This window comes from Chanodichthys erythropterus, chromosome 2 (genome assembly GCF_024489055.1).
Source record: "Chanodichthys erythropterus isolate Z2021 chromosome 2, ASM2448905v1, whole genome shotgun sequence".
Classification (NCBI taxonomy): domain Eukaryota; kingdom Metazoa; phylum Chordata; class Actinopteri; order Cypriniformes; family Xenocyprididae; genus Chanodichthys; species Chanodichthys erythropterus.
In genome coordinates, this window is record NC_090222.1 from 25,943,613 (window position 1) to 25,959,615 (window position 16,003).

General features: G+C 36.3%; 2 protein-coding genes across 2 annotated transcripts; both read left to right on the plus strand.

The window, feature by feature from the left end:
• Window positions 1–1,683: 1,683 nt before the first annotated feature.
• Window positions 1,684–8,695, plus strand: LOC137034031 (mannan-binding lectin serine protease 2-like). The gene is made up of 11 exons (XM_067406611.1): window positions 1,684–1,796; window positions 2,048–2,246; window positions 2,413–2,593; window positions 2,711–2,833; window positions 5,017–5,210; window positions 5,309–5,456; window positions 5,642–5,763; window positions 6,012–6,087; window positions 7,415–7,540; window positions 7,631–7,714; window positions 7,806–8,695. Exons 1-11 carry the CDS (start codon window positions 1,684–1,686, stop codon window positions 8,561–8,563), a joined length of 2,124 nt encoding a protein of 707 aa, XP_067262712.1. The 3' UTR covers window positions 8,564–8,695.
• Window positions 8,696–9,156: 461 nt separating this feature from the next.
• Window positions 9,157–15,172, plus strand: LOC137034040 (complement C1s subcomponent-like). Its single transcript, XM_067406624.1, has 11 exons — window positions 9,157–9,316; window positions 9,527–9,728; window positions 9,903–10,077; window positions 11,134–11,268; window positions 11,628–11,830; window positions 11,911–12,055; window positions 12,191–12,309; window positions 12,440–12,518; window positions 12,599–12,733; window positions 12,825–12,899; window positions 13,012–15,172. The coding sequence occupies exons 1-11, from the start codon at window positions 9,291–9,293 to the stop codon at window positions 13,770–13,772; spliced, it is 2,055 nt and encodes a 684-aa protein (XP_067262725.1). The 5' UTR covers window positions 9,157–9,290; the 3' UTR covers window positions 13,773–15,172.
• The last annotated feature ends 831 nt before the right edge of the window (window positions 15,173–16,003 follow it).

The following is a 16,003-nucleotide window of genomic DNA, read 5'->3' on the forward strand; positions in this document are numbered from 1 at the left end:
TTTTAGTGGAATATTGGAGTATTTGTTATAAATATATTTTTTATTTTTTCAAGAAGCTGTTTTATTTAGATATACACCACAATAGGGAAGAAAAGACTATCACAACATCCGTTTTATGCTGATTTTAACATTGTATAATTTTTTTACCTATGATTAGAGTGCAATTATTATGCAAAAACCAAACAATGAAATGAAAAAAAATGAAAAACAAATAAACATAAAACTAATAGCTGTCAAAAGAAAAGTTTTTTTTAAATTGAGGATCTCTACAACAACAACAGAAGTGGGATTCGAGGCTTGCACTAGAGACTTCTCTCTGTAGCAAACCATTTTACTTCCTTGTTTTTGTGTTTAATAAAGCTAGTAACACTTTCTGTTTTACTTACTTTGGTGTTTTATAAAGCTTGCTTAGCTCATTTGAAGGTATTATATAAATATGTGAGACTGAGTAAATGGTAATTTAGCATCATTTGTGGAGCATATTAGCATTAGTCATGTAATGTAGTTGTTAAATGTACTGTTATGGAAGAAAGGTCAAGTGTAACCCTTAAGCACAATTTTAAAAACTGCACAACATAAAAACAAAAATAACTAATCATCTCTACACATCACTATTTAACATTTCACATTGTGTAGTAGTACACTCTTGTTAAACGACATATCAGAATTCAATTAACATGTTTAATGACACCTTTTGACCTTTTTTGTGTGGGTGTTACTGTAAATGGTTGGTTTAAAACATACAAACAATACAGGGCAGATAACCTCTTCTTCCTCCGTGCCCCCATCTCTCTCTTTCCCACCTATAACCGCCCTCCTCTCCCTCTCTCTCTCTCTCTTTCTCTCTCTCTCTCTCTCTCTCTCTCTCTCTCTCTCTCTCTCTCTCTCTCTCTCTCTCTCTCTCTCTCTCTCTCTTTCTCTCTCTCTCTCCCTTTCCCATTTATATGTTCTGTCTCTCCCCCTCACGTTCCTGTCTTTCTCATTTCTGACACCAGAGGGCATACTTACTCTCAGGTCAAAGTGCATGCACGGATTTTAGCTTTGGACTGTAGCCCATTTCTTTCTGGCTGCGTGTCTCTGTTGTAAACAAGCACGAGTTCTAAGTTAACTGAAATATTGTTTATATTAGTAATGATGTTGACTTTTACATTGAGAATAATTTTGTGAACTCAAGTAACACTAAAATACACATTATGAAAAATAAATGCATTTTTATGGAATATGAATGCATAAAGATTGGATTAAAAAATATATAAATCATTGCATTGTTCAGTGTAATGTAATTAATATTTTATTGCTTGACAGTATTCTTCAGTATATAAAAGGTAGTGAAGATTAGCAAATAGCTCATCTTTCATGGCTGTGACATAAACTAAAGCCTGGTGTAGATGCTATTTTTTTTAAGGGACAAGCCCTTCAGTTTGTTTACCTGGATTGATATATTTTTAAGTGTCCAAAAGTGTTCATATAAGTTTTTTGGGGCACTGTACATAATAATCTTAAATATTCAAATAACTGCATAAGTTTGAAACTTTAAATGGATGTTGTGTAATATTAATGAGGCTTGTATGTTCTTGTAGACAGTGTTCTGTCTGGCACAGCCACTACATCTCCGCTACAGTTCATGTCAGTCCAGGGTGAACGCCCACTGACAGATGTTGAGAAACACTCATACACTCAAGTATGTTGACTGTTTTTAAGGGAAAAGGGGGCTGGGACATGATGATGCACATAGAACATGAAAGTGAAACGAGAGAGCGAGTTTTTTTAACACTTCCCATCATGATTGCTTTCTGGTATGTATGTATTTCTCTACATGTAATCATTTTTCCACTATCTATCTATCTATCTATCTATCTATCTATCTATCTATCTATCTATCTATCTATCTATCTATCTATCTATCTATCTATCTATCTATCGATCGATCGATCGATCGATCGATCGATCGATCTATCTATCTATCTATCTATCGATCTATCTATCTATCTATTTTCTCTCTTATTCTCCATTATGAATTTGTTTATTTCTGACTTTTCCTATCTAGTGTTATTGTCCTTCTTCTTCCTGTGTGTGGGTCAGTGCCGTTGACTGGATGGGTGCAATCCCCTGGACACCCACGAGGGTATGACCCCAATTCCAGACTGACTTGGAAAGAGTGTGCTCCGACTGGACACAGAATCACACTCACTCTCATACATTTGGACCTGGAAGAAAGCTTTGATTGTGAGGATGATTCCCTTAAGGTGTGTGTGTTCGAAAGAGTTTTTTTTTCCACATACTGTATCTGTGCGCACTTAGAAGTGCCGTTTTATGTTAAAGGGAGTGTTTGTGGGAAAAATAAAATGTACTACAGTGTATATTTTGCATAAATTTATATTTTGTTTGTAAGTGACAACAATTTTTGTCCAGATATTTGCTGATGCGGAGCTTCTTTTCAAACTGTGTGGACGGAAGTCCATGAAGGAACTGCAGTCGTCTATCAACCCTTTCCTCCACTCCTCCCGTGGGGGTTGTCTCTCTGTTTCATTTCTTGCAGACTACTCAAACCCTGAGAGACACACTGGATTTCGAGGCTTTTACGCCATTCAGGGTGAGTGACAGATGATGAGAAATACACTGCCTGCAGGGCAGAATGGATATGAGATGGTGGGTCATTGAGAATGATATCTTAGCCATTGCTTTAACATCAAATCCCACTGACTTTTAGATGTTAATGAGTGTACGGACCCTGAAAATGAGTGCACCCAACTCTGCAATAACTACATTGGAGGTTATCGCTGTTTCTGCAGACCAGGTTACGTCCTTAACTCTGATGAGCACACCTGCCAAGGTAATGAATGGATGTGGTCGATTGAGATTTTGAACCGAAGATTTTGAGGCAATTTTACTGGGGTTGTCAATTTAACAATTAATAATGAAAGGAATAATGTCAGTCAGCTAGTCATTATTGCAAAATAAAATAAATTATTATTTTTTTATTATCCTGTAAATTACTTGGCTACTTAGCATAATTTAAAAAATATAATTTGTCTTAAAGCTTCTACTACATCTTAAAACTTCCACTAAGAAAAAAATGAAATATGTGTTTAACAATTGGCATAGCAACAAGAATAAAGGGCTGTTTACAAAAAACATTATAACTATATAGTTTTAATAATCCTTGTAATTCTCTAATAGAATAGGGAAGACCACACCCCACAATGACACAGAGGAATAATATCTTAGGGATCCCTTTCAGAATTTTTTTTCCAGCTGATGAATGATTAAAACATTGAAGGCCAATTAAAATTGTAGTTGGTGAAGATGGTAAAGAGGTGTTTTCTCAAAATCCAATCAAAAACCAACAGATAAAACTAATCCCCTGCCCTACATTTCAATAAGCCAATTCACTTGGAAATGTGTAACAATACAAAAGAAATCTGTGAAGTTTCATCTTGACTTTTAACTCTGAAAGACTAAACATTTTCTAATGTCTATTCAACAATATACTTGTCTATCATAATAGCCCAATGTGCTAAAATACAAATATTTAGGGCCTGAGCACTGGTGGTGTGAGGACCCTATTGTAATTGCTCAGTCAATTCTTCTTCTTCTTCGAAATGAATCGCATTTTTGAGGGCCTAAACATGCTCGAAAACTCATGAAACTTTGCACACGCGTCAGAAGTGGTTAAAATTTACATCTGATATGGGTTTCAGAATTAAGTGTGGCAAAATGGCTCAATAGCACCACCTACAAAATTTCAATTAAGCACCATTCGCACTACGTTTCATGTACAGTTATGAAATTCAGTAGACAGATGTAACAGCCCAATACCTACAGAAAAGTCCATGGGGTGCAAAATCTGAAAACCCAACAGAAAGTGAGATATTTTGAATTTTCTCTGCAAAATTTTGGCAGTTTTTGTCATTTCCAGACATTGTACTTTAACAAACTCCTCCTAGAGCTTTAATCAGATCAAGGTCATATCTGGTCGATCTAATCTAAAGGCCTTTGCGACGTTAAATTGCGAAGATCTTGAGTTTTCACTAAAGGGCGTGTCTATGCCTGACAAAGTTCGATGTTTTGTCATGAAACGGCAAGTTGTTATAACTTGGGCATACAATGTCCGATCTGCCCCAAACTTCACATGATTCATTAGAGTCCTGACCCGAAGACATCTACAAAGCAATATTCAGTTACAGTCAAAGCGCCACCTGCGGGCAACAGGAAATGACATGCTTTACACTGTGATCAACTCCTCCTAGAGATTTAGATCAATGTCATTTTTGGTCAGTCTAATCTAAAGGCCTTTGTGACGTTAAATTGCAAAGATCTTGAGTTTTTGCTGAAAGGCGTGTCTGTGGCGGCCTGACAAAATTCTGATGTTTCTCCATGAAGGAAAAAGCTGTTGTAACTCAGGCATATAGTGTCTGATCTGCCCCAAACTTCAGGTGTGATTTCTGGCCTGAAGACATCTCTATGCAATTATTCAGTTAGTCATAGCGCCACCTACTGACAACAGGAAATGGCATGCTTTGCACAATAATTCACTCCCAGAAACACATTTAGATATGCCAGGAAGTACCAAAACATACTAAAAACACGTTACACATGCAACACTTGGCTAAGTGCTTTGAGATTAACGCCCTGAAACAGGAAGTTGTTGTAACTCAGGCAAACAATGTCCGATCTGCACCAAACTTCACATGATTAATAATAGTCTTAGCCTGAAGACATCTACATGGCAATATTCAGTAATAGTCAAAGTGTCACCTGTTGGCAGCAGGAAGTGTGGCACATCGAAATGTCTTTGCCATATTTCAACTGTATTTACTCGCTTACATGCATGTTACCCACTATTCACTGTTTTCCTAAGGCCACCGGGTGATGGTGGCCCCGGGTGCGAGGGGCCCTTTCATTGCCGCTTGCATATATATAACTTGATTAATTTCTTATTCAGTTTACAGCCCTACTTTAAACTTAATCCCTATAGCAGATAGTGACACGTTTTGTTTTCTTTCTGTCTGTTAGTTAGCTGCAGTGAAGATCGCAACGGCTCTCAAAAAGGTGTTCTGATGTCACCTGGCTGGCCTGAGCCGTACCCTGAAAACTCTGTGTGTTCTTACACTCTGGCTGTAGAAGAAGGTCTGCAGTTTGAGCTGACGTTCACAGGCGTGTTTGATGTGGAAATGAAAGAGAATGGACAGTGTATCGACTCGTTAACTGTATGCAACATATGTTATACAATATTTGAACATTGTCTCTTTCTCTTTGTATTTCTCCTCATTGACTACTTCTCTCTTTATATACTCTTTACTCTTAGGTAAAACCTCTCTCTGGTGACGTTAGGACATTTTGTGGAAGGAAACTCCCTTCGTTCTTCCTCACAAGGTCTCAACATGTTGAGATTATCTTCAGGACAGACCACAAAGGAGCAAACCGAGGATTTAGCCTCAGTTACAGAGTGAGAGGTGTGTGCCCCCATCTTTAAAACTAATCAAGGATATGCTGCAAATTCAGGATTGGTAGAACAAAATGTAACAATCTGAGAATCTGACATTGAAAATGTGATGACTAATATATATTGTTAATTGTAAAGCGCTGTGAATTGTTTATTTACATGTTGCGTTGTTGTTGTTTATTTAATTTCTCTCAGAGATGAATTGTGTTGGACCTGTGACGCCATCATCTAGTCTGATCTCACAGCATTCTTATTCTGAATATCCCACGGGCTACAAGGTTAAAGTGAAGTGTGATAAAGGACATGTATTAAAATCAGTAAGTCTGATTGGTTTTACCTGCCCAGACTGAAGAGCTGCAGATTAAAGTTAGATGAATTATATAATTAATAGAAATGTGTAAATAAATTATTTATTTAGAAACATTATATATAATTGAATAATTAATAGATATAATTGAATTACTTTAAATTTGTATAATTTGCTTTTGCAGATAGATAGCAGTCTGCATGCACTTTATAAAGTAGCTTATGAGTCAAACTTTTTGAGTCACTCTTTGTTTCACAGATTAAATCAGCTGAGGTTGAGTATGAATCCACATGTCAGAAGAATGGAGAGTGGAGTCCTGTTATCGCCTGTGAACGTGAGAATTGTCTTTTCATAGGCTACTGTCTTCTTTTCTTGATTTCTGAGTAAGTTGTGTTTTAAGATATACATGGGAAAACATCATATTTTTGCCTGATCATTTTCCAACCTTCTCTCTGATCCTTAGTATTAAATGGGCTGTCTTCAACTACTGTTCTCAGAAATACAGTTAATGATGTGACGTGATGTTATAAGCTTACAAAAAACAGCTGCTTTGCACAAATTTGCTAAGTAGCTGTTTTCTAAGTAGTCATTTGAAACCGCTTTCATGTAGTGGGCACACCAACAGTACAATGCCCAAAAAATGTTTGCCAGCTCTAGGCATGTGACGGTATCAAATTTACATGTCACGATAATTGCTTAAGATTTTACCACAGTATAAACATTTATCATGGTATTGAAATAAGTTGCAAAAAGGTGTTGTCATACTATATCTGTAACGTGTGTTCTGTTTCATTGTGTTTTCCTGTGACTAGTTTCTATTTAGTTCCTTTGATGGTTAACCTGGTGTTCGTTAATTAACTCATTAGCTCCCTTTGTTTCCTCTGTCTACTTAAACCTTGAGTTATCTCCCATTCTCGGTCCGTCTTTGTCTATGTAAGCAATATGGAAGTGGTTATTTACTGAGTTTATGTTATGAGTTTGTTCCTTCAATTTATTCCTCGTCGTATGATTTTATATACAACTGTTACGTGGCAATATCAGGTGTAATAACTTTTCTTTCTTCTAACAAAAAGAAATCTGAACATTTAAATACTATAAAACAATACACAAAACAATACACAACAAATATTTCAAACAGATTAAAGTACAAAAGAATTAAACAATAGGTAACATTTTACAATAAGGTCTCATTAGTTAGCATTAGTTAATGCATTAACTAACATTAACAATGAGCTAATGTTAACAATATTATTCTTTTCGTTCATTTTCATTCAGCACGTCTATTTCACTTGTTTTGCCAGGCTTCATATCTGCATTGGTGTTGTTTATGTCAGAGTGTGTATGCCTCTTTTTGAAGCAGCACACATGCAGTGTTGTACTTTTTATTGTTGTTGCAGTTGATGGAAAACCATTCTTAAAATGCATTCTAAAAATCTGAATAATTTGTAATAAATAATAATTCACAGTGTTTTGAAGTGCCCGCAAAAAACATTATCATGTTCATTATTGTGATATATTGTATATCGGCACGTCTAGGCAGCTCATTATGTTTGGAGACACATCCAGAATGCTTTTTAGCATGAAGCTGAAAATTGTTAATGTGTCATTAACACAACCCACCCACCTAAAAAAAAACCTCTTGTTCTTGTTGTACTCCTTAGCTGTGGATTGTGGCATTCCAGAGCTTCATGAATTAATGGAGCTATCAGATAAAGATCCTCCAACAACTTATAAGAAACAAATCAGTTTCAAGTGTAATTCTCAATATTATCAACTGGATAACACTGGTGAGATGTTTGTTTTATGTAAACACCATTGTTGTAATTCTTGATAAAACAGTAGTTAGTTCCACAACATTCTGTCTTCTCTTTCTTCAGGTCATTTTACCTGTAATGCTGAGGGTTATTGGGAGTCTGAGAGTGGTCAAAAATTAACAGATGATTCGCCCAAATGTGAACCAGGTACTGAATCATCCTGAATATGATTATAAACCCAAACATGCTTGGTTGGCTTTCATATTTCTTTAATATATTTCATATTTCTCTCTTGTAGTGTGTGGAATGAATACAGAGGTCTCTTCTGGTGGCAGAGTCTTTGGTGGGAAACAAGCCAGACTTGGTCAGATTCCCTGGCAGCTTCTCCATAGGTCAACTCCCAGAGGTGGTGCATCTCTGATCAGTGATTACTGGGCTCTAACAGCTGCTCATGTAGTGGATGGACATGAAGAAACCACCATGAATTGGTTAGGGGGAATAATTGATGGTCTGGACAAAAACGTAGTCACTATGGAGACAGAAAAGATCATAATTCACCCAAATTATACTAGAGTTGGTAAAGGTAAAGAACCAAAAAACTTTGATAGTGACATTGCCCTGATCAAAATGTCTGCCAGGGTGCCACTCGGTCCAAACATCAGGCCAGTGTGTCTGCCAAAGAAAACACATGAACCTGTAATGGAGGGCACAGTATCGGGTTTTGGAGGGTTTGAGCGGGATTTAAAAAGTAAAATTTTACGTTATGGGCATATTCAGGAATATCCTCTTGATGAGTGTGATCCAGTGAATCTGCCTGTCACTGAAAACATGATTTGTGCTGGAGATGATGTTAAAAGCATTGACAGTTGTAAAGGTGACAGTGGAGGTCCTTTGTTTTCCCCAGCTCTGGGTTCTGGGTCTCCAGACCAGCCTTATCGTCTTATAGGAATTGTATCATGGGGTCCTCGTGGATGTGGAAATGAAAGCTTTAAGGCCTACTATACTAAAGTCAAAAACTACTTGGATTGGATCAAAGAAACCATGGAAAAAAACTAACATCTGTTTACTAAAATGATATTCACCTACACCAGTTATTACAATACACATCAGAGTGTCCGTCTACTATATCTGATCAGTTATTACCATAAATGATTTCAGTTTTATACTCCTAATAAAATCATTTTCACATGTAAAGGCATTCAGTTTCTTTTGTAAAAATGTTCTTTTTTCCTACGAGTAATCCAGCATGTTGAGGTTTCCTCAGTTTGCACCATCTCTTTTTTTTTTTTTTTATCTTTCATGGCTTTTCCATGCCTTGTACTTTTGCCTTTCTAGATTTGTGTTCCTCTTCAGCCAAATCAAATAAACCTTTTATGGTGACTTTTAAACACATTGCCCACCTGCAATGCCTAAACAGCTAATATTTATGAATTATGATTTATTTCCTCAAAACTACTTTATACACAAACACTTTCTTTGTAACTGACAAGGATGGAAACATCTAATAATCTGTAAAGAAAAGATGCATGAAAATGATCTCTGTAGACTTTAACCCTTAATGTTTGAGTAAACAGGTTAAAAAACACAGCAAGGTTTACTGGAAAAGTAGTCATCTCTCTCTCTTTTCTGCCATAGCCAAATCAAACAAGTTTACCTTTTTTGATGACTTTTAGACTCTTGTTCTCTCATTTGTGATTGTTAACCACATACACTTTATCACAAGAAATCCTCATCACTGCATTAACAGTGTAGTGAAACAGTTATTGACATCTGCATATCTGTTATGGATGGAATACATCTAATAATTTGGTAAGTTGTTTTTAGATTTAATACTTAACATTTGCATGTGTTACAATATAGAAATTCAACTGTGTGGTTTATTTAATAACAATCATTGGTGGACAGTGACATTCTTTAACAATATCAAAATGGTTAAAATGGTTACTTTGTCTATTTACTGAAATCTTCCAGCATGACAATTATGATCTTTTTCTGTTTTTTACTCAAAAACTGATTCAGCCTGCTGTGGGCATGTGTCAGTGTGTGTAAATGTGAGCCGGCCATGTTTGGAGAGGTGTCTTCTCCACAGTACCCTCAACCATATCCAGCGAATCTTCAGGAACAGTGGGACCTGGAGGTGCCTCAAGGCTACCAGATCCAGCTAACATTCAATCACTTGGACATTGAGCCCTCTCCAAACTGTTACTACGACTCTGTCTCGGTTAGTGATATTTCAGCTTGGACGTTGCACAATCCATACCTTGTACTGCGTTGTATCTTGTGTTGTGGGGCAATGACTCCATAAATTTATATGCACTAGATGTGAATTAGGTTTGAAAATGTCAAGACATATTTCGTTTATAATACCTCAGCACATGTAATTTTTTATGTTCAGGTTGTGTCTGGTGAGAAGGTTCTGGGGAAGTTCTGTGGTCAGAATTCCACCGACAGGTTTCACCCAGGTGAAAAGCCCATCTTGGCTCCTGGTAACCGTCTCCAGCTGGTTTTTCTAACAGACGACTCAAATCATGAGTCACACTTGGGATTCGCTGCATTCTACCAGGCTGTTGGTGAGTTTGGCTACATCTTCCAAGCATATCACAAAGAATTTAGTTGTGTACATATGTTTTTTACTAAACATGTTCTATTAGGATGTTTAACATTCCACATTTTTTTTTTCAACAGTCCTCAAATTTGATTGGCTTTTAACTATTTGTATCACTCCCCTTGTCTGTGTTTGTGCATTCAATACAGACTGTCAGTTGGGTATTTTCCATTAACATTTGTGAATTTTGAGATATTGCAAAAAAAAAAAAAAAAAAAAAAAAGGCTGGATGGAAACACTAAGATGTGCATAAAATCTTAAAATGCAATTAAAAAATGTGTTTGCTCAGTTGAGGCAGATACATTATTTTTTTTATCCAATAAGAAAATTTGTGCATAAACTCTGATAGAAACACATTTAGTCCTACCGAAATTAATTGCGTTCTCAAACATCAGGCATCTGAGGTGTAGATAATTTATTATGATGGAAAAAAGAACCACAGTGGCTTAACCAGTTACAGTAACCTTTATTTTTATTATTGATACATTGCACCAGTTTCACAGGAAAATGTTGTTCTTTTAAACACATTAGATGGGAACAGTTTTATTCACAGGTGTTTTATAAGTTAATTCACTACTTAAGATGGTAATATTGCTACTGTCTGTGATTACATCGATACACCAGTAGGTGCAGACAAATGACTGTCTTTATGAGCAAGTCATTGAATCATTCACTCAACTGATTCATTCAAAAACACTCATTCAGTAACACATTACTTGTACTGCGCTGTGGTGTGGTGTGTTGCCCGGGGACTGTGGCTTCATTTGGAACTATAAACGCAACAAAAATAGACATAGTAACTGACAATAATGCCTCTAAAATGCAAGTTGCTCAGTATGTATTTCTTGTTTATTGAACTGTTGTATAAAAGCAGTATGCTGAGTAATGGAACAACAGCACTGTTGCTTGTGTCACGTGATGTCATTTAATTAAATATGCTACAATTTCAGTGCTGTATTAACACCATAACCTTTTGTGTACATCTTTTAATGCTTGATATCCTTATATACCTGTTCCTTAGACATAGATGAGTGTTCATCTTCCAGTGTGGTAAAAGGTCCACCATGTTCACAGATATGCCTCAACACTCTTGGCTCCTACCTCTGTGCATGTCACCATGGTTACACGCTAAGGTCTGACCATCGCACCTGCGCCTGTAAGTGTGTTCATTAATAACTGTCCAGGTGATATGTTTTCATTTTCAGCATGCTGTTTGTTGATTATGGAGGTTGGTAGTATATATACTACCATATACTGTATATATATATATATATATATATATCTATATATCTCTATATATATATATATATATATATATATATATATATATATATATATATATATATGAAAAAATAAAGCTAATAATAACGGTTAATAAAATTAATAAAAACGGTTATAGTATATAAATAATACCAAAATAACACTTATGTAAAGTCTAACTTTACAGCCATCTGAAAAACAAAAAACAAAAATCATAACCTATAGCAAGTGGTGTGTGTTTCATTCCTGTGCTAGTGGACTGTGGAGGTGGGGTGCACAGTGAACTAGAGGGGACCATCTCCAGTCCTGGTTACCCAGACATGTCCCCGCATGATCTGGACTGTGTCTACAGCATCTCTGTGGAGCCAGGCTTCGTCATCACTCTCAACTTTAGCCAGACCTTCCACATAGAGCAGGTCTACAATCAAGGACCAGCCTGCCTCTTCCACTGGCTGCAAGTATGTTTTGCTATAAATGTCTGTCTATCTTCATATGAATACACATTTTTGGTTCACTTTTGCTTCTCGTTTTTTCTCAGGTGTCTGCCCTAGGAAAAACCAAGAAGTACTGCGGAGGAAACAGTCCTGGCATCCTCAAAACGGGCACCCACTCCGTCCAGCTGGAGTATCACACCGACAGATACGGACAGAGCCAGGGGTGGAGCTTACATTACACCACACAGAGTGAGAGAGAGAAATATACTGCATCTTTATTGACTGTTTTTCCATATGGATGTCAGAACACTGATGAATCACTATAAATCTTTAAATATCTATGCAAATATATATTAGACTGATATCCTCACATCTCTTTTAAAGGGGTGAAGTGTCCATATCCAGACAGTATCAGCAATGGAAAAGTCACACCAGATTTTGAAGAGTACTTGTACAGAGACTACATTCATGTGCGCTGTAACCCAGGATACAAGCTTATGATGGTGAGATTAAAAATCATGGTGATGGTCAAACCTGGAAATCTGGTGGTGATGGCCTAAGTATCATGTGACATGAATTTATTTATTTTTCCCCGGTAATATTGTGCTTTTCTTTTCCTTTGCCTTCTGTAAGGGAGAGAAAGAGATTGCAAGTTTTAAGTCTGTTTGTCAGAGTAATGGACAATGGCATTTGACACTGCCAGAGTGCAAGAGTGAGTAAATACACATCGCCTGATTTATTATTTTGCTTTATTTCATCCATTCATCATTTTGTTCCTATGTATCATTACAGTTATTGACTGTGGAGATCCAAAGCTGCTGCTGAATGGAGACTTTAAGTTTATCAGTGGAGAAAACAATGAATATCTCTCTGTCATAGAGTATCACTGCAATGAGCCTTACTACAGGTTTAAGGATACTCCTAAAGGTCAGATACTGTACAAAACTCTATTTTATTCTTGTGATTGATGAATCCTCACTTTTTAAGCTAATTTCTTTTTTTTCTTTCTCCTGTGTAGTAAGATACAGGTGTGCAGAAGACCGGAAATGGACAGAAGACAACAACAATGACATTATTCCTCCTTGTTATCCTGGTAATAGACAGACAGATAAAAAGAGATTTTATATAAACTTTACATTTTTTTGTGTATTGTACATTACTCATATTTTCCTATATATATATTATATATACAATTTTTTTTTTAGTGTGTGGAATGAATACAGAGGTCTCTTTTGGTGGCAGAGTCTTTGGTGGGAAGCCAGCCAGCCTGGGGCAGATTCCCTGGCAGCTCTTACATAGGTCTCCCAGAGGTGGTGCGTCTCTGATCAGTGATTACTGGGCTCTAACAGCTGCTCATGTAGTGGATGGACATGAAAACACCAACATGACTTGGCTTGGAGGAATAACTGAAGAAGACAAACCCCCAGTCACTATGGAGACAGAGAAGATCATAATTCACCCAAATTATCAGCGGGTTGGTCAGCATGGTTTTCCAACCAACTTTGATAATGACATTGCTCTGATCAAAATGTCTGCCAGGGTGCCACTCGGTCCAAACATCAGGCCAGTGTGTCTGCCAAACAAAACACATGAACCTGTAATGGAGGGCACAATGGGTACAATATCAGGTTTTGGAGGGTTTGAGCGGGGCTTAAGAAGTAAAATTTTACGTTATGGCCATGTTCAGGAATATACTCTTGATAAGTGTGAATCAGGGGATCTGCCTGTCACTGAAAACATGTTCTGTGCTGGAGATGATGCTAAAAGTGTTGACAGTTGTAAAGGTGACAGTGGGGGTCCTCTGTTCTTCCCCATGTTGGGCTATGGATCTAAAGAACAGCCCTACGAGGTGAGAGGCATTGTGTCATGGGGCCCTGAAAGATGTGGCAATACAGGCTCTAAAGGTTTCTATGCTAAAGTGCAGAACTACCTGGATTGGATCAGAGAAACAATGGCAAATAATTAACATCTGTAGTGCAAGACATTATCAGTTCAATTATGTGCATAATTGAAAAAAACATTTAGAATAAAACTATTTTATAATGAAAAGAAACAAATTTCAGCAGGCAAAAAATCATTTGGCGAAATCTTTCAAAATAAATAAATTAGCAAAGATGATTATCCCTCTGCTGGGTAAAAATATTGGCATTTGTTGTGATGAGGTCTAGACTGGTTATTCGGTCATTCTCAAAGAGAAGCTCAGATGTTCTTCCTAAACCATCATAGTTATATGTGATCATAGACAATGAAAGAAATGCAAGTGAATCTTATACAATCATGTGAAAATAAAGTACACTGTTTTGAATTCTTTTACATATCAGGACATAATAAATTTAAAAAAAAATCTGGTCCTTGGCAGGTCTTAAAATTAGGTAAACACAACCTCAGATGAACAACAACATGTGGCATTACACCGTGTCATTATTTGTTAAACAAAAACTATAAAAATGGAGAAGCCATGTGTGATAACCCAGGTGAAAAAGAATTATATTAAAAATATACTTTAATAAAAGTGTACTAAGTATATTTTCTACATTTTGTACTATTTTCGTCAAATCCAAGTGTAGTTAAGTGTATTCAATTATGTATTAACTTCAACTTAACATCTATTTAACTACACTTCTAGTGTAAATAGTATACTAAAATGGAACAACTTTTTTTTAAACTTCAAGTGCACTAAAATACACTAATGAAAATCAAGATTCATGAGCAATTAAGCACACTTACAGTACAATTGCATTGTATTGCTATTCTAATGTAAATACACTTAAAAAGGCATTGCAGTGCAAATTATAGTTGTGTTTAAGTACATTTTGTGCATACTGCTATCATACTTATAATTACTATAAACAGTTAATTTAGTATGCCTCTGTAACATTTCAAGTGATCTACAAATGCACTTCCTAACTATATTTAGTGCTTTTAAAGTGTCCCACTATGACAATAATAATGTTTTTGAAGTGAAGTTCAATTACAACCTAAACATCATAGACACGTACTTTCAGTGCAATGTTATTATAGTGTAAGGTAGAAACAAATTGAAAGTACATTTCATTTGTAATTTTATCCCCATTTTGTTATACTTAAGCATGAATGTTGGTATTACACTACAAGTGTATTACATTACAATTCAGTTCAAATACATTAAATCAACGGATTACAAATTGCATTTCAGAAAAGGATCTTTATTATTAACACTAAAGTAACACACAAAAGCAGATATTGGCAAAAGGAGGAACCTTGAACAGTCGACTTTCTCTGAAATGCCGGGAACAGAACAATGGCAAATAACTTACTACACATGCATATCTACAGGTGCTGGTCATATAATTAGAATATCGTGAAAAAGTTCATTTTTTTCATTGTAAGTTATTTTAAAAAATGAAACTTTAATTTATACTAGATTCCCTACATGTAAAGTAAAACATTTCAAAAGTTTTTTTTTTTTTTTTTTTTTAATTTGTTGATTAGAGCATACAGCTCATGAAAGTCCAAAATCCAGTATCTCAAAATATTAGAATATTTACATTTGAGTTTCATTAAATGACCATCCCTACAGTATAAATTCCGGGTATCTCTTGTTCTTTGAAACCACACTAATGGGGAAGACTGCTGACTTGGCAATGGTCCAGGAGACAATCATTGACACCCTCCACAAAGAGAGTAAGTCACAGATGGTCATTACATAATGGGGTGGCTGTTTACAGAGTGATGTATCAAAGCATATTAAATGCAAAGTTGACTAGAAGGAAGAAATTGGGTAGGCAAAGGAGCACAAGCAACAGGGATGAGCACAAGCTTGAGAATACTGTCAAGTAAAGCCGATTCAAACACTTGGGAGAGCTTCAAAATTAGTCAAATGAAGCCGGAGTCAGAGCATCAAGAGTCACCACACTTAGACATCTTCAGGAAAAGGACTACCAAGCCACTTCTGAAACAGAAACAACGTCAGGAGCATCTTACCTGGGCTAAGGAGAAAAAGAACTGGACAGTGAACAGTGGTCGAAAGTCCTCTTTTCAGATAAAAGTAAATTTTGCATTTCATGTTGACATCATGGTCCCAGAGTCTGAAGGAAGACTGGAGAGGCACAGAATCCAAGCTGCTTGAAGTCTAGTGTGAAGTTTCTGAAGTCGGTAATGATTTGGGGGGCCGTGACATCTGCTGGTGTTGGTCCATTGTGTTTTATCAAGTGCAAC